This window comes from Loxodonta africana, chromosome 1, assembly GCF_030014295.1.
Source record: "Loxodonta africana isolate mLoxAfr1 chromosome 1, mLoxAfr1.hap2, whole genome shotgun sequence".
Taxonomy (NCBI): Eukaryota; Metazoa; Chordata; class Mammalia; order Proboscidea; family Elephantidae; genus Loxodonta; species Loxodonta africana.
Genome location: NC_087342.1, coordinates 141,746,171 through 141,770,596, shown reverse-complemented (window position 1 = coordinate 141,770,596; position 24,426 = coordinate 141,746,171). Strand labels below are relative to the sequence as shown.

The 24,426-nt window shown below is 37.9% G+C and overlaps 1 protein-coding gene and 1 non-coding gene across 12 annotated transcripts in view; one reads left to right on the top strand and one right to left on the bottom strand.

The window, feature by feature from the left end:
- Positions 1–8,010, bottom strand: part of BCKDHB (branched chain keto acid dehydrogenase E1 subunit beta) — a 285,086-nt gene extending 277,076 nt beyond the window's left edge. For 7 of the 11 annotated variants that reach the window (XR_002784887.2, XR_002784890.2, XR_002784886.2 and 4 more), the window contains exon 1: positions 7,774–8,005. Coding sequence is in view for 7 of the 11 variants with exons in the window: in XM_023544190.2 (XP_023399958.1) it covers positions 7,774–7,972 (199 nt within the window). In the remaining 4 variants the exon portion in view is untranslated. Of the gene's footprint in view, positions 1–7,773 lie in introns of all 11 variants that reach the window. The other 4 variants (XM_064288324.1, XM_023544188.2, XM_023544189.2 and 1 more) reach the window with 4 other exon arrangements.
- Positions 8,011–12,759: 4,749 nt separating this feature from the next.
- LOC111750415 (U6 spliceosomal RNA) lies at positions 12,760–12,866 on the top strand. The gene has a single exon (XR_002785549.1). It is a non-coding gene; the product is annotated as a U6 spliceosomal RNA (small nuclear RNA).
- Positions 12,867–24,426: the final 11,560 nt, after the last annotated feature.

Sequence of the window (24,426 nt, the reverse complement as noted above, 5' to 3'; positions counted from 1 at the left end):
GCCATAAAATTTTTATAAAAGTGCTGAAAAGGTTTATTTAACATGTTATAAAATACATGGAACCTGTTAAAATCAAGAGAAGTGCTGATTCTTTCTCTTTGGGTTAAAATTTATGTTAGTATTTCCTCTTATGTTTTTGCATAATATTAGACAACAAATGCATAATATTATGTCATAGTTTTATTATTTCTTTATTGCTAACTTGGTTCAAGCTTTATTTTTTGAATCTAACATCATCAAAGCCAATAGTTTTACTGGAGAATTCAAATCATTTACCTATGAAGTTATTTTTTTTATTACTATTCAGGTCTTCAGAGACTTGATAATCTTGGTGTATTCTTAGTACATACTGACTATATGGTTTTATGTCTCAAGATTATTATGTGTTGTCTGAAGTTCTTTAAAAATATGGTTATTAGTGGGTATATTTAAAATTTTTTTATCCAAAGTGTTTTTTTTTAACTGATTTTACTTGGCCTTTATATTGTGCTTGTAATTAATTTCTATCAGGTCTTTGACTATTAAGAGTTATGTTTACAAAGTAATCATGGCCATAATAAGTTTTTTCATCTACAGATAAATTTTTACTTTGCCGATTTCTGAAAACATTTGACCAGAATAGCTCAACAAAAAATATGGACTGTATTGAACTTGCAAAAAAAGACTGTGACTAGACTCAATCAAGATTTCCAGAACTCTATATGGAAGCTGATGGTTTTGCAAACTGCAGTCGATCCAGAATCACCTGCAACAGAAGTTAACTATATAAGACTGAGTAAATGAAACGATACTATGGGTTTTATGTAAAAATATTTCTGATATTTTAGAGTCTCTTTCTGGAAATAATGCTTTAAGGTCCTACATTCTAGATATAAGAAATCATTTTCCTCTTTTCTCCTAAATTGTCTACCTAATGGGTTTAATTATTTTAACTCTTGAATTAGAAGTTCCTTTTGGTAAACTTTGCAAAGTTGTAAATATCATAACCAGAAAAGTGTCTAAAATTTGAGCTATGATTTTATAAATTAGAATAACATCAGATTTTCTATTAGTTTTCTCAAAGAATAGTTTGTTCCTTAATAGATTATTAACACACAATCCTAGGTTTGAGAGTATGTAGTTGTTATTGAGACACATGAAAACCAGCTACTGATGCTACTTATGTGTAAACAAACACCTCATGAGATTTGTTTCCTTGGTTCAAAGACCTTAGAGTCATGGTTTCATTGATTATTTCAGACAATTGGCCTAGTGTTAGTGTGTTTCTATTCTACCTCCTGATTTACTGTATGGTGCCTGAGATCTTAAAAACCAGATAGTGCCCAATTACCATTTATTAAGATCCGGATCCAAAGAGAGAACCATGAAAGACTGTATATAATTTTCCCAAAATCCAGATTTCTGACTTTCATAGAGGTTGGGACAACCTACACAGGCCATCGCCTTTGGGTGTCCTTTTAAACCTTGAGCTCTGAGAAAAAAACTGATTCCTAAAGCCACTAGTAGTCAAACAATTGTCCAGATAAACTAACTAGACCATTTTGCTCCAGATGTTATGCTTTTTTTTTTTTTTTTTGAAGAATTCAGTCTGTTTTGAGAAAGTGACTCCAAAGATCACTAAATAGAGTTATATTTAAGGTAAATCAGTAATTGGTTTAATCAGTTTTCAAGACAATGTTGTACGAAATACCTGTCTAATGCTTGTAATCAAACTCTTACCCTCTTGCTAAATAGATAATTATGTAATTTAAAGAAATCAGGTTCTCAGAGATCAACCTCATGACTCAGACTCCATTTTGTCTTAAATTCCACTTCTTTTGAGAAAGTGACCTATGACTTAATAAGTAAACCAATGAGAGACAGCTTACCCTCAGGGAAAACAGCTGATACGTTTTAGACAGATTAACTAGAGACCTCCAACAGGAAAACTCCATCCTGTATTATCTTGCTAATCACATATGCTTTAACACAAACTTGTTTGTCATATATAAATTTTTCTGTGCCTTCTGTTTTCTCTAGAATCCAACTAAACAAATTTAGATGATCCCTTTCCAACTAATAGTGAATTTACATAGACAATCTCTTGTTCAGATTCCGAGCTAATCTGGGCAATGAATACACTTTGAGAACTTTAAGATTGTCTTTAGATATTCATAGTAAATACTAGAAAGGTAATGTTAATTTGTTATCCTTTGTAAAAGGAGAGTCAGAAGAAAGCCCATTGGTCCAACACTCAAGGTATTGTCAATAAATTTAATTCCTACTTACAGTATATTTGAATTGGAGAAATCTTTTTAAGAAATTTATCAATCACTATGTGACAAATAAGAGACACAGTGATGTTGCTAGTGACATAGAAACACAACAGTGATCTCTACCTCATTAAGCCAAGGTGACATGAGATAACAAAATAGCCTTAGGCTTTTACTTATTGGTCCAAGAAAGTGTAATATGTGCTGTAGCAAATACCTCTTGTTACTTTTAGATAAATAACACAGGAGAAATAGAACAGGATATACGTAACACTGGATAGCAAGCTACTTGGTCACACACTGTAACACGCTTACAAACACCAGATTTATTTGTACTACTACAAGTAATATTCTTAGTCTACATCCTGGTAGTATTAGGCATAATAAAAATTTACCCCATTGTCTTACACACCTAAAAGGCAAAAGAAGGCCTCGGGCTAAAATGTTGATGTACGTTGAGTCTGCTCACTTCAACAATACAATTAATGAGAACTTCGCTCTTAAGATCCTGGTGAAAAAACAGATGGTATCCGGTGGGAAACCAGCACCGTGAGTTTAAAGAACCTGCCATGGTCCCCATCTAGGAGGTGATTTAAGTCCAGGTCTTGATCATCGATGTGGTATCTCCAATCTCTGACCAAAACGAAGAAATGATTTAAGAAATAATATTAGAGTCATCATTACCTGTCCTTGAGCATAGAGAATGTGACCCAGCTAGAGCTGGACTCACAAGGACATATCAGCTGGGCCCTGAGGTATAAAGACAATAGACAGAATAATCTTAGAAAAGGTCTTGTAGGGAAACTTTCACATAAGCCAGAAGAAAAGACTTTCTACTCTTATCTTTTTCTATTAACATCTAGTAAATAGAAATTTGTTGGATCAATGAAGACCCTCCTGACTGTCATTAACTGAAACCTGTACCAATGATCATTAAAAAAGACAATTCAAAATATAAGATCACAGGTTCTAGCCAATTTGTGAAAAGGTGAAGCTTTCAATGGTTTTGCTCATTTTATACCCTGTAATATTCTTAAGGCTTGAAAAGACATGACTAACAACATGCTTGTCTACTTTCCACTTTTGCCTTTTTAAAAAATATGAACCAGTGAAAAGACTTAAGTGGCTATTCAAGAGATGAAACAAAGACTGGTAAATAAGTATAAAAATAAGTACTATAAAAATATTAAGAATTGTTTTTGATCTAGCCCTTTTACTAATTTCTCTTTCAACCTTTGCTTGTGTTGTATGTTTCTTGGTGTATGCCTTAATGAGTTGGTGCCTTCTCCCCTGAAGGGTAGAGTCATTTCAAGTGATTCAAAAGTTCCAGCTCCAAATGATGCTTGCCCAGAAATTTTGACTCATCCCCCTATCAAGAAGGGCACAACACTCAACGGTACTAGAGAGATAAAACAGTTTAACTCAGACAACACAAGAGTTCCACTACTCTAGCCTTTAGACCACTACGCCCCCATCCAGCAAGAAGCAGCTACAGAGACACGGTGCCCTGTTTCCCAAGATTGAGAAACCTACAACAAAAAGAGGGGATTGAAACAGGCTGCTCAGCCATATTGAAAACCCCAATCAACACTCCTTCCCCCCTCTCTTTGTCTTGCTAACCACAAGCTTGTTTTGAGCAGGAAGTCCCAGCAGGTAGTGGCTCCCTCCACTGACTAGCCCTATTTACACCTTGAAGCATGCACAGATTGAAATCACATCCTTCAGCTGACCCCCTCCCCCAATATAGGCACGGAAGGGCTAAAGGCAGAAAATTCCAGGTACCAAACCCAACCCCCTGATGATATGGGAAACAAAAAGCTTCCCAGCCCCCTTAGTCACCAAGCACATGGCCTCAAGGTCACTAGACCCCACGCCCTCCTTGTATGTGCAGACAATAAACTTGCCACTTTTTGTTCCCCATTGCAATCAGTGTCCGTCTCATTTCAATCAGCTAATAAGACAGGACAAGAACCCAAGTGGCTTTCGGTTACACAACCACAATGGCTTTCTCAATCCCTATAGCACAAACCAAAAAAATCAAACCCACTGCCGTCGAGTTGATTCCGACTCATAGCGACCCTATAGGACAGAGTAGAACTGCCCCATAGAGTTCCCAAGGAGCGCCTGGAGGATTCGAACTGCCGACCTTTTGGTTAGCAGCCGTAGCACTTAACCACTACACACCACCAGGGTTTCCTATAGCACAAGCTCATCCCAATTCAGAGCCTTTGCTCAGATTCCTCCTGGCACCTTCCTGAAAGACTGTTCCCCCAGGGCCTTTGCTGAGCAGGCTGCTTAGCATCCCCCCAGAAAACAAACCAACAAACAAACCAGTTGCCCTGGAGTAGATTCTGACTCTATAGGACAGAGTAGAACTGCCCCATAGGGTTTCCACGGAGCAGCTGGTGGCTGGTGGATTCAAACTGCCAACCTTTTTGTTAGCAGCCAAGCTCTTAAACATTGTGTCATCCCCCAGAGTACAGCCCAATTATCACCTCCTCAGAGTCCACCCTGACCACCATCCTATTTAAGCAGTCCTTTTATGTGTCAAAATAACCAAAATAAAAGGGTAAACAGTATTTGTGGCAAGCAGACAGTTAATATCTTGAATAACATCTCTAATATAAAAATGTAACACAAAAGTAGCATGGTAAGTTTCAGAGTCAGGCCTATCAGGGTTCAAACTCTGGCTATGCTACTTACCAGATTTGGGCAGGCCACTAACATCTCTGGGTCTCAGTGTTCACATCTGTAAAATTAGCATAATACTGCCTCACTCGTAAGGTTGCTGTGAGCATTATAGAATGATGTCTACCAGGACACCTAGAATAAAGTAGGTGCTCAATGATGGTAGATAGTATTGATATGAAAAATACTACGAGTAAAATTTTGTAAATAGGCAAAATCATAAAACACCACCCAATTCACAAAACAGAAAAAAAAATCTAGTGGAACAAATATAAGGGAAGATATTCTTCAATAGAAACAAACCAAATGCAAATTGAAACAAAGAACAGTTAACAACCCAAGCATCAATCAACAGATGAATAAAAAAGTGTGTTCTATACATAACAGAATATAATTTAGCCATAAAAAGGAATGAAGTCCTGATACATGCTACAACTTGGATAAACCTTGAAAATATTATGCTAAATGAAATAAGCCAGACGCAAAAGGATAAATATTATATGATCGCACTTACGTGAAATATCTAGAATAAGCAAATTTACAGAGACAGAAAGAAGACTAGAGGTTGTTGTGAGGATTAAACAAGAGGGGTGGGAGAAACAGAGCTGTTGCTTAAAGGGTACAGAGTTTCTGTTTTGGGTGATTAAAAATTTCGGAAATAATGGTAATGGTTGCACAACACTGTGAATTGCTGCACAACACTGAATTAATACCACTGAATCATATGCTAAAAATGGTTAAAATGGCAAAATTTATGTTATATATATATATATTATCACAAGAAAAAAGGTACAAAATATGAAAAAAATAATTACAGTTAGCACATAATAGCTGGGTGTGTATATGTGCACACCTGTGGCTTCAACCTGACACCCAATATTCACATTCTTACACATGCAGATGGGAATATAAACTGGCAATTTAAACTATTCATTAAAAATACATCAAGGTGTTCATATCTTCAAGTTAGAAATCTCACCCTGGGGCTCTATCCTAAAGAAATACTCTCAGATACATAAAAGCCATATGCATGAAATGTTCATGTCCCATTATTTACAACATTGTAAAATTGTAAACAGAAGTGTAATGGTTATTATTAAAAGTTTCCATTTATTGAGTGCTTCTTAGTTGTCAACACTGTGTCAAGTACATTATAGTTATTTAAGCCTCACAACAGCCTTCTGAGATAGGGTATTATTATTAACCCCTCTTACTTATAAAGAAACTGAGGTTTATATAGGGTGAGTGCCAAGCCCAAAGTCATAAGGTGGCAGAGCCAAGACTAAGACTGAGTTCTGAGCCAAGATTTTAACCAGTGTCTGTACCCCAAGGAACATGCCTTCTTCTAAATGTAGGTTATAGAAACTATATAACAATATGGGAAAATACTTCTCATAAAAATAATGCAAAGTTGTACTTATATTAAAATTATAATTATGGAAAATACATTTAACTAGAAAGAAACATGCCAAAATGTTAGCAATTTTTATAAGTGGGATTATAAATAATTTCACTTTTTATTATTGAAATTATGTTATATGCTTGTTATTTTTATAGTAAGAACAGATACATAAATGTGATATCATTTTACCCCGATCTTAGTAATTTAACAATTATGGAGGGGGAAGATTAAGATAAGACCTGTGCTCTGTTTCTCCAGTAACACACTAGTGGTACTGGTTTCCTTGCTTTGAAGAAGGAATTTGGGGCTCATCTTATTGACCAGATGCTATTCACCTTTATGTTAGCTACTGTTTCACAAAACTGTGACGTAAATTATTTCTGCATGCATTTTTACACAATCATTTAGAATGGAAGCTCTGGAATCTGACCAACATGGTCCTAAAGCTGGATCTACCACTAATTTATCTTTGTAACCTGGACAAACTATCTCAAGACCTCGCTTAACAACTACTAAATGGGAAGGTTGTCACAAGCATGAAATTAGATTATGAAAGCAAATTTCTCAGCAGTGTCTGCAGTGGAAAGTACGCAATTAAGTTCACTCCTACCATTCACAAGTAAAGACACATTTCCAATAACCAAAGGTCTAGCGTGTGAGAAGCTATTGGATAAGGAAAATGCAACTGCTTTCTTACTGTTTCATGTCGTTCTGATGACAACTATTGGTTCTTTCAGAGATTACATAAAATGTACAGAAGAAACAGTAAAAGCCATGCAATCGTCATACTGTGAGGGTTTGTTACTGCACAGAGTATCCCTAACTGCCCTTCCTACCACTGGATACACTAGATTGCTTCCTCCTCCCATCACCTTCATTGATTACCCTCCTTGGCAAGGTGGCACCCTAGCCCAGCACAAGCTCAGTACTACTAGGCTAGAATAGGAAGACTGGATCTATCTCCAAGAAGAACCTGTTCTTTGAGCTTCGGAAAATCTATTCTGTCACTTAATCCCTTACCTGCCAAAGTTTTTTTGTTTGTTTTTCCTTTCTTTTAAATACTGCTGCCTAAAGTTAGTGATCCAGCCCCGGGCAAGCTGGGCCATCTAAGGCCTGAGTTGAGAAAGCAGGGATGGAGGACAAAAAAAGGGAGGCGTTTTCTGGGGACCTCCCCTCCACCCTCGGGCCCTTCTAGACAGCAGTGCACCCCCTCACCCATCTCGAGGGTGCCGAGATGCTGCCCCGAAACCAGAGCGGGGAAGGAACCACTGTCAGACACTGCAGTAGGCGAGATCTGGAAAGCGGGTCAGGATTTGAGGCCGGGGTGAGAAATCGGCCTGCCGGGCCCCGCCCGGGACAGGAGGGCGGCATCCTCGCGTGCGCCCGGGAGCCTGGGATGAGCGGGACCGGACAGCATATCCCCGGGCTCACCGTACTCCTGGCACTCCGGGTCGGGCTTGAAAGTAAAGTGAGACACCTGCCGCCTCTGGATCGCTTCTCCGCAGCCGGCGCCGGCCGAGAAGGGCTGCAGGAAGGTCGGCGACAGCCCCGCGCCACAGAGCCGAAGCCATCGGCCTTCAGATCCGGCTCCACCAAGCCGCAACAGCCGACCCGCAGTGGCCGCCGCCATCCCTCCTCTCCGCGCGGATTAGCAGGTAACGCGGCTGTCTGCACGCTGCCGGCGAGTAGAGCCGAACAGCCCAGGCAGCTTCCCCATTGGCCAGGCTGAAGGGGCGGTCTCGCGAAGAGGGCCAACCGGAGTTCGGAATTCGGGGGGGGGGACAGCGACCGGAAAGGCCCAGCGGTTTGTGCCTGCTATGCGTATGCGGAAGAGGGGCTGGTTGTGAACTCCAATGGAGTTTTGGAGTTGGTAGTTCGGTAGGCGGGGAGCCTTCCCAAACTCAGCTTTGTGTGCCCAAGGATGGGGTACAGGTATTTAGTATTCCATTTTTTTAATCTGTCTGGATTTCTTCTTTTCCAGTGTCAGTTCCAGTGATTTTTTCTTAAGATTTATACTTTGTTTTAAAATGTAACCTTTTTTTAACTTGGCCTAGTCTTTGCCTCTGTTATCCTAGAAGTGAGGCGTGGAAAGGGTTACTGATTGGCACTGGTTGCCGGTTTTGCTGGAATCACTTCTCAAAGCCTTCACTCTTTGTTAGACCCTCCTGGAAATGCTTGATAAGCATGTATATAGATTTGTTTTTGTTTTTGTTTCTGGATTTAGATGACAGGGAAAGTTGGGAAAGGCTGCTTTGGGGAGGGAAACCCTGGTGGCGTACTGGTTAAGAGCTATGACTGATAACCAAAGGGTCGGCAGTTTGAATCCACCAGGCGCTCCTTGGAAACCCTATGGGGCAGTTTTACTCTGTCCTATAGGGTCACTATGAGTCGGAATCGACTCCATGGCAATGGATTTGGTCTTTTTTTTTTTTTTTTAATGGTGGTCTAGAATGGTTCCAGAAGTAAAAGTGAACAGCATCTAAGAGATGAGGAGTAGAAGTTACCAGGCCGACTAGTAAGGAAAAGGTGTTTCAGACAGAAAAAAAAAAAAAAAAAAGTGTACAGTGATTCACAGACAGGAAAGAACACAGTGCATTCCCAGTAGAGAAAGCAGCTTGGTGCTCCTAGACCCAGGGTATAGGGAGAGATACAGGCACTAGCAGAAGATGAAGACGGTCAAATAGATTAGCAAGAGATTTTGAATGTCTCACATGCTGGTCTAAGAAGTTTGGGCTTCCAGCTAGTTGCAGCAGAGAACAACGAAGAAAGAACCTAACAGATTTGTCTCCCCAGAAAACCGACGTCTAAAAATGTTATGCTATCACCACCACAGCATCTGCCTGGTTATGACAGAAATGTCTGTGTTATTAGGATAGGACCCTCCCCATGTCAACATTTCATTGTTGGGCACCTGATTAAAAATCACCATCCTTTTCAGAGAATTTTGGAAGTTAATTTAGAAAGAAAGAATTGCTCTCTTTGGATGCTACTGGGAGCTGCAAAAACTAGAAGTTATCAGTAATCTTGTGGACCAGAAAAGGTGAGGAATGTGACTGCATTTGAGTTTCTGATTACATTTGTTCCTAAGGCTCCAACTCCTTCTTGTCTTTGGGTTCTATGAGACATCACCATGTCCTTATAATGGGTTCCTCTCTTTGCTTACACTACTTGGATTTCTGACACCTTAACCTCCCTGGACACTCACAGAACCCATGACTGTCAAGCCTGAATACAAAGCAGAACTTGGTGGTTGCCCTGCAACATGACTCCTGGCTTACTTTCTGTCACTTAGCTTCACTGCTGTGCAACCTGTGCCTCTTTGGACTCAGTTTGCTTTGGGGCGCTCCTTTTATTCAGCAGGATAAAATTTTGAAGTATTATATCCTTATATCCTGGTCCCTAACTCCATTTAAACTCAACCAGAGGCATCAGAAAGGCAAATAACAAAGTTAAATTCTTGCCTTTGAATTTCAAAATAGATTTTAAAGCTGATTGCAGAGAAGGTAATTTGAGAAAAAAGTTTAGAGTTCTCAAGACTGGTTTCTAAGTATTAAACTCCAAGAATCTGAAGGCCTTGGAACACAAAGTTTATGCCATAAACAAAAGATTTTAAAGAGCATGCTGATTTAAGAACCAGTTTTTCCCAGCTTCCATGTGGGAAAACAAGTTCAGCAAGGTTGCAGGATACAATACCAATACACAAAAATCAATTGAATTTCTATACACAATCCAAAAATAAAATTAAGAAAACAATTCCATATATATAATATAATCAAAAAGAATAAAATACTAAGGAATCAATTTAACAAAAGAAGTGCAAGGTTTACAACATTGAAGACTACAAACATTGTTGAAAGAATTTAAAGAATACCTAAATAGATGAAAAGACATCCCATGTTCAAGGATCAGAAGACTTAGTATTGTTAAAATGATAATCCCAAATTAACCTACAGATTCAATGCAATCACTATCAATCCCAGCTGCTTTTTTGCAGAAATTGACAAGTTTATCCTAACTTTCATTTGGAAATTCAAGGGACTAAGAATAGCCAAAGCAATTTTCAGGAGAGAGAAAAAAAGAATAAAGTGGGAGGACTCTTGCTTCTGGTTTCAAAACTTACTACAAAGCTACAGCAGTCAAGATAATGTAGTCCTAGCATAAGGATAAACATATATATCAATAGGATAGACTTGAGCATCCAGAGATAAACCATTGCATTTTTGACCATTTGATTTTTGACAAAGGTGCAATGACAATCCTAAAGGCAAAGGAAAGTCTTTTCAACAAATGGTGCTGGGACAACTGAATATTCATATGCAAAAGAATGAAGTTGCACCCCTAATTCACGCCGTATATAGCTCAGCAATAAAAAGGACAAATAACCAAACTAAAAAAATATGCAAAAGATTTGAATAGGCATTTTTCCAGATAAATGGGCAGTAACCATCTGAAAAGATGCTCGACATCATTAGTTATTAGAAAAATACAAATCAAAACAACAAAGAGACTACTTAACACCCACTAGGATGGCTGAAGTATAAAAGACGATCTACAACAAGTATTGATAAGGACGGGAAGAAATTAGAACCTTCATTCATTGCTCGTGGGAATGTAAAATGGTACAGCCACTTTGAAAAACAGTCTGGAAGTCCCTCAAACACTTAAACATATGACCCAACAATACCACTTCTAAAGTGTATACCCAAGGAATAAAAACATATGTACATACAAAAAATTGTACACAAACGTTCATAAGAGTATCATTTGTAATAGCCAAAAAGTGTAAACAATCCAAATGTCCATCAAAAAATAAGTGGATAAAAAAAAAAATGTGGTAGATCCATACAATGGAATATTACTTGAAAGTAGCAAGGAATCAAGTGTTGTTGCATGGATGAACATTGAAAACATTGTGTTATGTAAAAGGAGCCAGCCACTGAAGACCACATATTGTATGGTTCTATTTATATGAAATGTCCAGAATAGACAAAGCCATAGTGACAGAAAGTAGATTAAAACCCAGAACCTAGTGCCATCGAGTCGATTCCGACTCATAGCAACCCTAAAGGACAGAGTAAAACTGCCCCATAGAGTTTCCAAGGAGTGCCTGGCAAATTCGAACTGCCAACCATTTGGTTAGCAGCCGTAGCACTTAAGCACTACCCACCAGGGTTTCCGAAGGTAGATTAGTGACTACTAAACACTGGAAGAAGAGAAAAGGGGGACTGTCTGCTGGTGGGTACTGGGTTTCTTTTTGGGGTGAGGAAAATGTTCTGAAACTAGATAATGGTGATGGCTGCACAACTTTGTGAATATACTAAAAAGCACTGACTTGAACACTAAAGGGGTCAATATAATGGTAAGTAAATTACATCTCAATAAAACTGTTGCTAAAAAATGAAGTTACAGAAAAACAAAGGATTTATATTCCCTAATTTTTTTTTTTATATACACCTAAATAAAAAAACAAAAAGGAGTCCTGGCTAAAAGCTATGGATGCTAATCAAAAGGTCAGCAGTTCAAATCCACCAGCCACTCCTTGAAAACACTATGGGGCAGCTCTACCCTGTCCTATAGGGTCGCTGTGAATCTGAATCAACTTGATGGCAATGGGTTGGTTTTTTTTTGTAGACCTAAATATGTGAATTAAGAGATTATTTTCTCTCTACAGCATATGTTTATCAACATGTGTGTTAATTTACAGAAACTGTTTGGAGCTGGTTTCAATTCAGGACTGAAGATAATTATATCAAACCCCCCCACCAAAAAAAAAAAAAAAACATTGTCGTTGAATCAATTCCGACTCATAGCAACCCTACAGGACAGAGTAGAACTGCCCCCTATCGTTTCCAAGGAGTGACTGGTGGATTTGAACTGCCGACATTTTGATTAGCAGCTGAGCTCTTAACTACTGTGCCACCAGGGCTCCATTTATATGAAAGAGCTCCTAATTTTCCTTACCTCACTGAATTACCACCTGAAATGATCCTGGGTGGTGCAAACGGTTAATATACTCAGCTGCTAACCAAAAGGTTAGAGATTCAAGTCCACCCAGAGGCACTTCAGAAGAAAGGCATAGATATCTACTTCCGGAAAAAAAAAAACAGCCATTGAAAACTCTGGAGCACAGTTCTACTCTGACACACATGGGGTCCCCATGAGCCAGAACTGACTCTACGGCAACTGATGGTTATGATCCTATTCAAAGAGAATGTCCAAAATATGGTCAAATCCAGAGACTTGGTTGCAAACCAGAAACTGGCTGGCTGGATCCTTTGAAGAACTTCAGGAGGATGAATGCATTGTTAAGTAGTTTCTACAAATTCTTTAACAGTTTTCTTGCAATATGACATCCTATGATTTGGAGAAGAGTTAAAGAAACTGGATCTATTTGGTTTAGATAAGATTTAAAGGGTAGTGCTCACTTCAGCAGCACACATACTAAAATTGGAACAATACAGAGAAGATTAACATGGCCCCTGTGCAAGGATGACATGAAAATTCGTGAAGCATTCCATATTTATTTCGAGGGATTGGTAACCAATGTCACAAAACATTATGTGCACTAATTGTTTAATGAGAAGCTAGTTCTGTAAACCTACTGTGATGGTTAAGATTGTGTGTCAACTTGGCTGGGCCATCATTCTCAGTGTGTTGGCAGTTGTATAACGTTGTGATCACTTTCCTGTTGAAATTTGATATGTGATTACCCCCATGATGGAATCTGCTGAGTGGTACCGGCAGGGGTGGGGTCTGTGGTGGCTCACCACCCCCTCAGCCTTCATCTCTCCACCTTCCGTGGCCTATTTCCTTCCTGCTCACCTTGCAAAGGTTGCTAGCTTGCTCTGGATCCAGCAGCTGTATTTTGTCTGACCTCTGGTTCTTGGAACTTGAGCTAGCAGCTTATATGTCCATCTTGGGATTCACCAATCTTCACGGCCTTCGAGCAAGAGTCCTGCTCCCCAACCTGCCTATCCTGGGTTTGCCAGCCCCTGCAGCTAAGTGACTCAGGAGAAACCATGCGGTCTTGCCTGCCAACCTTGGGGATTCCTTGACTGGCACAGCCTGTGAGCAGGATCCCTGCTCTCCAACCTGCTCATCTTGGGTTCACCAGTTTCTCTGGTTCCATGAATTGGGAAATGACTCTCTCTTGATCCAGGGACTTGGGATGTTCTAACCCCTACAGTTGTGTGAGCCATTTCCTCAATATAAATCTCTATATATATATTTATGCACACTACTGGTTTTGCTTCTCTAGCAAACCCAGCCTAAGACACCCTCATCTAAAGTAAAATTAAAAAAAAAAAAATTTAAAGGGTAATATATTAACTCTGCTCAAATATTTATGGAAGAAGGATTAAATTTGCTCTGTTTGGCTCCAGGAGGAAGAAGGCGAAACGAGAGGAAGCAAATTTTGGCTTATTATTAATATAAAGACCTTCTTATTAAGTAGACTGTCTTGGGAAGTAAAGAATTTCCTGTCATTGAAGATAGTCAAGTACAGGACAGATGAACGCTATTGGCGGACTCTTGTGAGCCAATTTATATTTCTTTTAGCAGTTGTTTAGAGTCTTTTCTAATTTTAAATATCTGATTCTACTATTCAGTAGTGTGTATTGAGAGTCATGCATGTGTTATGCACTGCATTTTAATTAATGAACATTGTTTTAAGCAGATCCATGGATCTAAGCCACCTGCGCCATCCTGTATGGGGCTTGTCCCTCCTACCCCAAGCATCCAGGCAATTTCTCTCTGGCTTCTTGAGGACCTAAAATGTACAGTGATCTCAATTCCAGGAACTGAGCCATCCTCCATGTGCAAAAGTCCTGTGAGCAGTCATTGCAGAAAAGCCATCCTTTCAAAGTGACATCACAAATTTGGGCTCATACAGGAGAATCAAAATACAAATGATGGCTCAGAATACTGCCGCAAATATTGATAACTGCCTGTATGTTCAACAACGTTTTGTAGATAGTCACTTTTCTAACACAATACATACTAGGAGTGATTTCAAGTCCCAGGATAATGTATGAGAATTTCCAAGTTTCTAAAAGCCTAGTTAAAGTAAGACTGATGTAAACATGAGTATTGAGATTAACAAAAAAATGAGACCTGTAATTTACCTCCATTTTTTTCTGTCTTGATTTTTACCCATTTATCTTTTTGCAAAACCTTGAACATCTGGGATTTCTGGAGGCATCAGAGACTTTGTAAGAATATTAGGAACACCAGATGGTGACCAGCATGGAAAAGGAGAGGAATAGCACAGGCAGCTTAGGAGTGATCACCTCCAATGACCATTGATGATTTCTTCTGCCCACCATGTAAACCCATCCCTAGAAATAAGTAAGTAGTCCTTGGGTGACACAAATGATTAAGCACTGCACTACTAGCCAAACACTTGGCAGTTTGAAACCGCTCAAAGGTGCCTCAGAAGGCAGTCCTGGTGATCTGCTCCTGAAAGTTTACAACCTCAAAAGCCCCATGAAGCAGTTCCACTCTGCACACATGGGGCCGCCATGAATTGGAATGGACTCAACAGCAGCTACAAGAACAACAACAATACATAGATAAAAGAGAAGACCGTCTTTGTCACGTCATGCACAGAATTAACCTACACAGATTAATATGAGACCTTAAATAGGTGATTTTTCCCTCCTTTCCTCTTTTTTTTTCCTCTTAGAGACGATAAGCCCTAGACCAGTGATACTCAACCTTGACTTCACATTAGAATTATCTGGAGGCCTTTCAAAATACACTGGTGTCCAGACTCTGTGTGGTAAATGTTAGCAATGCTCACAAATATTTTCTATTCCCTCTACTTCTAGGAACTTGGGCAGATTGCACTACCCCATCCAGTTGAAATTAGGCATGCTGTGTGACTTGCTTTACCCACTAAGGTTAAAGAAAAGTGTAAAAAGGTACTCTGTGGTGGACAAGTTAAGAGTTGGTATTCAGTTCTCTATGTTTTCTTCCTCTGCCTCATGGACTGGCAACATTCCAGATATTGTCACATCCATCAGCATATTTCCTGGAATAATACTACCTGTAGCATCATCTGCCCACTACCTATTGGTACCCTTGCTTGACACTGAGCATGAGTGAGAAATAAATTTCTATTATAAGCTCCTGAGAGTCAGCAGTTGTTTGTTACCACAGCATAATTTAACCTATGCCAACTGACAGACCCTACGCCAGGGATCCCAATTTAGCCAGGGTCAGCCCAGGATTTTGTTTCCTTTTTTTAAGCTTCCGAAATAATTCTGTTGCCAGAGTTGAGAACCAATAGCTAGAGTTAGCAACAGATGTGAGGATAAACGTGTTATTCCCCCAGTCATACTGTTCTCCTGTTCCTCTCATGGTAAAAGCAATCTAAGTGTATGATTCCAGCACGTAAAGTTGTGTGTGTGTGTGTTTAATAGAATATGGCTCCTAAGTACAAGTCAGGTACTTTACATGGTGTTCATCTATTCTAAACCTATCCGGACTCTTCAGGAAAAAAATGTCAGTTACATACTTATTGAAAAACAGTAGCTTTGTTTACAACACAATGCATACATGTGAAGATATGTTATTATTATTGTGGATTTAAATTATTTTCAACAATCAGTTTGGCCATTTACAATTCTTACCTTAGACAGATTAGATTTAGGGACTGAATCTACAAATGATGCAACTCTCCTCTATTGAGGCAATATGAAAACACGTACATTGTATCAATCTCTGAAAACAACTTGATGAACATGTCTTGCTATTCTCATTTTACAGATGAGAAAACTGAAGATCAGAGAGATTAAGATTAAGGTTTAATTGAATAATCCCTGAGAAACTTGTTCAAACTTCAGATTTTCTGGGCCCCACACTTGACAAATTTTTATTCACTTGGTCTGGGGTAGAGCATCTTCATTTTTAATAAGTTTCGCTAAACCAGTATCTTTGATATATTTGGTCCACAGATTATACAGAGAAAATCTATAAATATCATACAGCCTTTATGTACACCATGGTCTCCGTATAGAGAAGAATAGCCACACTATAGTCCCTCTAGAGAAGAAGAGTCACCCCATCGTCCCGCTTGTCTTCTAGCATTAGGTTATTTGGTTACAGCTTATTGAACTCTGGCTAATTTAAGCAAAACTATAACTAATTTAGAAGACATGGAATGACCCACAAAATTGAAGAGAAAAGCAGCTCTAGAAAAAAAAAAAAACAGAAATCAGGGCAGCTCCAAATATCCAAGTAACAATAGTAAATTCAGAGACTTGTAAGAATATGACCAGCACTAGGATGAATTGAAGCCCTGGTGGTGTAGTGGTTAAGAGCTTGGCTGCTAACAAAAAGGTCAGCAGTTTGAATCCACCAGCTGCTCCTTGGAAACCCTATGGGGCAGCTCTACTTTGTCCAATAGGGTCTCTATGAGTTGAAATTGACTCAAAGGCAATGAGTTTGATTTTTTTGGTTAGGATGAGTTAGCTCTATTTTATATGTCTTTGAGTGATTGTTTTAAAGATTTAGTTCATGGTAGAAAGAATCTAGTTGGCCCAAATTAATTCATTGCCATCCCTCAGTTAAGGAACCAATACTACATACAAAGTAAAAAAGAAGATTACCCAAAGAATTGCCACCAACCAAAGGTGGAATTGATGCCAGGAAGCCAACATGAGACCAGATGCTACAGAATCACTCTATCTATGAGGAGCCTGTATGATACTTCTAGTCCTAAAATCCTTGCCATAAAAGTCCTTCTGTTTTCTTCAGCATAGGCTATAGCATTGTCACTAGAAGGCTACTTTAATATGTTTCTGAATTTCTATAGGATAATGTTATCTCTATAAATCTCACTGGAATTAAGTTAATATAAATTTGAAGCTAATTTTGATAAGTTAATATGTAAGAGAGCAACACCTAGAAAATCACTAAAAAAATAATTAAAATAAAAAATAATTTAAAAATGTGAAAAATTATCCAAGAAATTGAAATACTACATTAGAAAATATTCACTTAATGCAAAAGAAATCAGTAAAGGAGAAATAAAGGAACAAAAAAACCAAATAAAACATGGAATCTGTTGAAAGCAAAAAGTAAAGTGTCACATGTAACTTCAATTATATCAATAATAACGTTAAATGCAAAATGGATTAAAAATCTAATTAAAATGCAGACATCGTTAGATTGGATTTAAAAAAAGGAAAAAAAAAAAGATCCAAGCATATACTGGAAACCCTGGTGGCATAATGGTTAAGTGCTATGGCTGCTAACCAAAGGGTTGGCAGTTCGAATCCACCAGGCACTCCTTGGAAACTCTACGGGGCAGTTCTATGCTGTCCTCTTGGGTCACTATGAGTCGGAATCAACCTCGAAGGCACTTGGTTGGATTAAACATATATTATCTACAGGACATGCAGTTCAGGTTCAAAGATACAAATAAATTGAAAGTAAAATGTTGGAAAAAGAAATATCATGTAAATAGCAAACACAAGAGAGCTGGAGTGGATATACTAATACACACAAAATAGACTTTAAAACAAAATATGCTACTAGAGATAATGAGAAATATTTTAATAAAAGGGTCAATCCATCAGAACAATATAAAAATTATAAACACATATGCATCTAATAAGAGAGCATCAAAACACAGGAAGCAAAAACTGACAAAAATGAAGGAAAAAACAGACAAACAATAATAGTTGGAGACTTCAATACCCCACTTTCAATAATGAATAGAACAACTAGGCAGAAGATCAATGAGGAAATAGAGGATTTGACCAACATTATAAACCAACCAAGGCTAACAGACATTTGTTGAACATTTTACCTGATAACCAAACCCGTGGCTCTCAAGTCAATTCCCACTCACAGCGACTCTATAGAGCAGAGAAGAACTGCCCCATATAGTTTCCAAGGAGTAGCTGGTGGATTCGAACCTCCGAACTTTTGGTTAGCAGGCAAGCTCTTAACTGCTGGGCCACCAGGGCTCCCACCCAATAACATCAGACTATACGTTCTTCTCGAATGCACATTCTCCATTTAAATTTAAATAGAAGGTAATGCAAAGTGTGTCCTTGACTACAATGGAATCTAATTAGAAAAAAGTAACTGGGGCAATAAGCAACATCACGATAAATGGAGAAAATATTGAAGTTTGTTGAGGATTTCATTTTACTTGGATCTACAATCAATTCCCATGGAAGCAACAGTCAAGAAATTAAAAGACACATTGCACTGGACAAATCTTCTGCAAAGAACCTTCTTAAGGTGTTAAAAAGCAAACTCGTCACTCTGAGTACTAAGGTACACCTGACCCAAGTCATGGTATTTTCAGTCACCTCATATGAATGTGAAAACTGGACAGTGAATAAGCAAGAGAGAAGAAGATTGGATGCCTTTGAATTATGGTGTTGGTGAAGAATATTGACTATACCATGGACGGCCAGACGAAGGAACAAAACTGTCTTAGAAGAAGTACAGCCAGATTGCTCCTTAGAAACGAGGATGGTGAGACTTCGTCCCACATACTTTGGTCATGTTATCAGGAGGGACCAGTCCCTGGAGAAAGACATCATGCTTGGTAAAGTAGAGGGTCAGTAAAAAAGAGGAAGACCCTCAACAAGATGGATTGACATAGTGGATGCAACAATGAGCTCAAACATAGCAACGATTGTGAGAATAAGCACAGGACTGGACAGTATTTCGTTCCATTGTACATAGCGTTGCTATGTGTCAGATCCGACTCTACAGCACCTAATAACAACAGAAAGAAATTTTGGAAACTCACAAACATGTGGAAATTAAGGAGGGTTTTTTGTTTTTTTTTTTAAACAACACCCTCCTAAATAACCAATGGTCAAAGAACAAATTAAAAGAAAATTACAAAATACTTTGAGATGAATGGAAATGAAGGCAGCACATATCAAAACTTAATGGAATGCAGCTAAAGCAGTTCTAAGAAGGAAATTTATAGATATAAATGCCTATATACCTACTTCTCACTTATTGACTAGCTCGTTATTCAACATTTCACATTTCCAACACTAGTAAAAAATCTTCTATATGACTATTTTATGGATTAAAACATATGTCTGGCACTAACGAACACCAAGGGAGGTGTGCGGCAAGAGTATGATGGCTATGATGGTTAAGGTTATATTCATCCTGGCTGGGTCCTGATTTTTAGTGGCTTGGCAGCTATGTAATGAGGTAATTTGGCAGTTATGTAATTATGTCATCCTCCATTTTGTGACCTAGTGTGGTCATCCTCCATTTTCACATAACAACCTGGTCTTTGGAACCTAACCATGTTGATAAGTGAGATGTGGGTGTTTTAAAAAAAGAAAGATTCCAAATCAATGATCTAAACTTCTACCTTAAGATGCTAGAAAAAGAAGAGTAAACTAACCTAAAACAAGCAAAAGAAGGAAATAATAAAGATTAAAGCAAAAATTAATGAAATGGAGAATAGAAAAATAAACAGAGATAATCAATGAAAACAAAAGCTGGTCCTTTGAAATGATCAACAAAATTGTCAAACCTTTAGCTAGATTGACCAAGGAAAAAAAAAAAAGGAAGAATCAAATATGTAGAAAAATTGACAAAACTTTAGGTTGATTAACTAAGAAAAAAAAAAAGGACAAAGAATCAAGTAACTAGAATCAAAGATGAAAGAAGGGAAATGATACCAGATAGAATGGATGAAGCAGTTTAAAAATGGTAATGCCCATTGCTGTCAAGTCAATTCTGACTCATAGCAACCCTACAGCACAGAGTAGAACTGCCCCATAGGGTTTCCAAGGAGCACCTGGTGGATTCGAACTGCCAACTTCGCCACCAGGATTTCTAAAAATGATAATAGTTGAGTAATACGTGCTATCTTTTTACACTTCTTAATTCCGTTAAGAAAGAAAACTGTTTAAAGTAAAATTGTAACATTGTATTGTGGGGTATATGACATATTTAGATGTAAAACGTATCGACAATAGTACTAAGGATTGGGTTGTAAGTGGACTTACACTCAAAGTTCCTGCAGTTTACATGAAGTGGTATGAGCTTTCAGTAGACAGTAATATGTTAAGAATGAATATTGTAATCTCTAGAGCAAACACTAAAAAAACTTCCAAAGAGATCTAGCCAAAAAGATAAGAAGGGAAGTAAAATAGAATACTTAAAAATATTCAGTTAATCCCAAAGAAGGCCAATGTATTAAAAGATTTTTGATAAAGTTGTTACATTGGAAGCATCACGATCATCATTTACAAGAAAAATGGCTACATAAATAAATTCAGGTAGATTAATTGTTATTTACCATAAGAAAAGTGAGAGAAATTATCTAAATACCACTTCTTTCATATCTGACACTGTAACCTTGGATGTATCACTTAATCTCTCTGAGTCTAATGGGGAGAACATTAAAACATACCTGTGGAGATATCACAAGAATAAAATAACACAATATGTAAAATATTTACTGTTATTTAGAAGTACATTGATAAGCATTTGGTAAAGGAATGAATTAACGAGTGAATGCATGAACCCATGTAAAAGGTTAAATACAGAGCTTGGCCTAGAGAAAATGTCTAATAAATATTAACTGTGATTTTTTTTATTATTAACAGCTCCCATTTACTGGTTGTAGTAACTTGGACAAGACACCAGGTGGCATGAGATAATAAAACTACCAATTTATAAGTCTTTTTTTTTGGACTCCATGGCAACTAATAACAACAACAATCCTCTTTAGGAGACAATTGTTCAAAGCTTTGTCCATGAAAGGTTGTCATTTTAGTTTCCTAAATAAATGCACAAATGAAAAGTTGCCCTTATCAATTCACCTTCCAATAGCATTCCATTTCAACATTTCAGTGTATCTACCTTTGCCCTCGTGAAGTAATAATATGTCAAACACCATAATTTATATACATCATTTTATCCTTAACCCTTTTAGGAAGTAGGTATTAACTCCAGTTCATTAGAAAACTGTTGCTTCTAAAAACTGAGAAAAAAAATAGCAAAGATTACATACTTCTGTTATTATTTTTAGGTACCATTCAGTGGGTTCTGACTCATAGCAACCCTGCGTACGACAGAAGGAACACAGCCCAGTCAATGACATCTTCAAAATCGTCGCTATGTTTGAGCTTATTGTTGCATCCACTGTGTCAATCCGTCTCATCAAGGGTCTTCCTCTTTGCTGAACCTCTAATTTGCCAAAGCATGATGTTCTCCAGGGACTGGTCCCCCCGATAACATGTCCAAAGTATGTGAGACGTAGTCTTGCCATCCTTCCTTCTAAGGAGCGTTCTGGCTGTATTTCTTCCAAGACAGATTTGTTTGTTCTTTTGGCAGTCCGTGGTATATTCCATATTCTTTGTCAACACCATAATTCAAGGGCATGGATTCTTCTTCAATCTTATTCATTGTTAAGCTTTTGCATGCATATAAGGCAATTAAAAAAAAACCATGGCTTGAGTCAGGTGCACATTGCCTTGTTCATTAGAAAAAGAAAGAAAAACTACAGGTAGTCACCAATTTGCCACAGGGTTCCATTCTCACAACTCTACCGTAAGTCAGTTCGTATGTAAGTTGAATTCCTCTTTTTCTTTTTAGTTTTCATTATTATTGTCTTTTATTGTCAGTGTCTTTACAAATACGGTCTTTATGCGTCTTTGTTTTTACATATAAGCTTACAGATACATTTTAATGTGTACATATGTAAAAAAATACACAAATCATAAAAATTTACTCTGACAATGAAGAAGAGTTGGACAATGTTAGCATTTTGTCAGTTATGGTAATAATTCCACTTGTGGAAGGTTCTGGATCAACTGGGCTATCCCTAGGAATGGGGATAGTGTTTCTACTCAGAAAATTAGTGAGAGTTGTCTGCATGGTCCTTTTTTTAATTTTCTTCATATATTTCTTGGTAACATCTCACTGCTTCTCGAACCTGCCTATTAACTTTGGCAAAAAGATCAGCATTTTTGTCTATATTTTCAAGCAACTGAAGCCCCTGGTTTAGCTTAGACAAGACTTCAGCTAAAAATTCACTGTAAAAATTTTTGACAACTTCTCTCCTTATTCTTCCTCATTATTTCTTTCTTCTTCAGCATTTCTTTCCTCTTCAAAATCCATTAAGTCCTGATCGGTCAGTTCCCCTTCTTCCTGATCTATGAGCTGTTCCACATCAGAAATATCAAGTTCTAAATTCAGCATTCTTGATATATGGATGATGTTTTCACCGATCTCTTTTATCATATTATCCTGATAAACGTTTGGAGCATGTTCACACAACTCAGCAAATTTTTCCAAATCCCCTGCATGCATTTTCCTGTAACTTCCTTCCAGGAAGATGCAATGTTCTGCATACACTGAAGAATATTATAATTCTTTCAGTAATCTTGTGATGTTACCATACCTCCTTCTGTTGGAGCTATTGCCTGAGCAAACGCAATTCGTATGTATTATGTTTTGAAAGTGACAATTGCACCTTGATCCATAGGCTGAATCACTGCTGTCATATTGGGAAGTTTTGAACAGAGTATCATAGCATTGAACTCCTGTGAGTGAACATCTGAGAATGATAACATCATCGGATTACATGCTGCGACGTTGTATGTAGTACATATTATTAAGGATAAGATGTACCAAGGAAAAAAATAGACTGTAGTAAGTGCGGCTTGTTATAACTCAAATAGGTCGTACGTCGGGAACTACCTGTATTCATTCTAAATTTGTGTGAGATCAGGAATTGTCAAAGCTATTTGCTTAATGTGTGCAAGTAGCTTTTGTTTTTTTCCCGGAAAGAATCTTATGTTTTAACAAGACTTGAGGTAGGAGAAAAAAAGAAATTAGAATGAATCCCTTTTTCCATCTGTCTACAGGTCCTGAATCTCCAACTTACACAATTGCCTGAACTATATGCATAGCTTGCTGTGTGTCTCCAACAGCAACTTTTTGAGCCTTACAAGGGCACCAGCTGGGAAATTCATTACAACAAAATCAAACACAATAATCGTAACAATAAGAACAAATAATAATAGAGAATGCTTATTATGAGCCGTTCAAGTACTGTTTTGCCCATGAAAGGAGAGAAGCAATATCTCCTGACAAGAAATTGAAGGAGATGTAGTTGAAAGACCCTTTGGCTGTCAACTGCCTTTTTTTCCTCTACACTCAGAAAAAGTGCCCCCTTGCACTTTATTCAAACTGGTTAAAATCATTTTTTTACAAGTCAAAGTTTTTTTAGCTGTGGGAATTAAAAAATTTCCCTCACCATTCAGGGCATTAAATGGGGCAATTTCTCTAATCATTCACATGCCAAGTTACCTTTCTTAAGAGATCTGCAACCTGATTATGGTGTAATACTAAGTTTACAAAAGACAAAAATAATTTTGTTTTTGTACTAGATTTCTTTAAAAGAAAAATCACTTTATTTCAAAATAATTCCAGACTTACACAAAATTACAAAAACCATGTGAAGAATTCTCATATATTTTCTACCCAGATCACCAAAATGTTAACACCTTACATAACCACAGTAGTTGTTAGGTGCTGTTGAGTCAATTCCGACTCATAGCGACCCTATGCGCACAGAACAAAACAGTGCCCAGCCCTGTACCATCCTCACAATCCTTGTTATGCTTGAGCCATTGTTGCAGCCACTGTGTCAATCCACTTTGTTGAGGGTCTTCCTCTTTTCCACTTACCCAGTACTTTGCCAAGCATGATGTCCTTCTCCAGGGACTGATGCCTCCTGACAACCTGTCCAAAGTATGTAAGACGCAGTCTCGCCATCCTTGCTTCTAAGGAGCATTCTGGTTGCGCTTCTTTCAAGACAGATTTGTTCGTTCTTTTGGCAGTCCGTGGTATATTCAATATTCTTCACCAACACCACAATTCAAAGGCCTCAGTTCTTCTTCGGTCTTCCTTATTTATTGTCCAGCTTTCACATGCATATAATGTGATTGAAAATACCATGGCTTGGGTCAGGTGCACCTTAGTCTTCAAGGAGACACCTTTGCTTTTCAACACGCTAAAGAGGTCCTTTGCAGAAGATTTACCCAATGTAATGCATTGTTTAACTTCTTGACT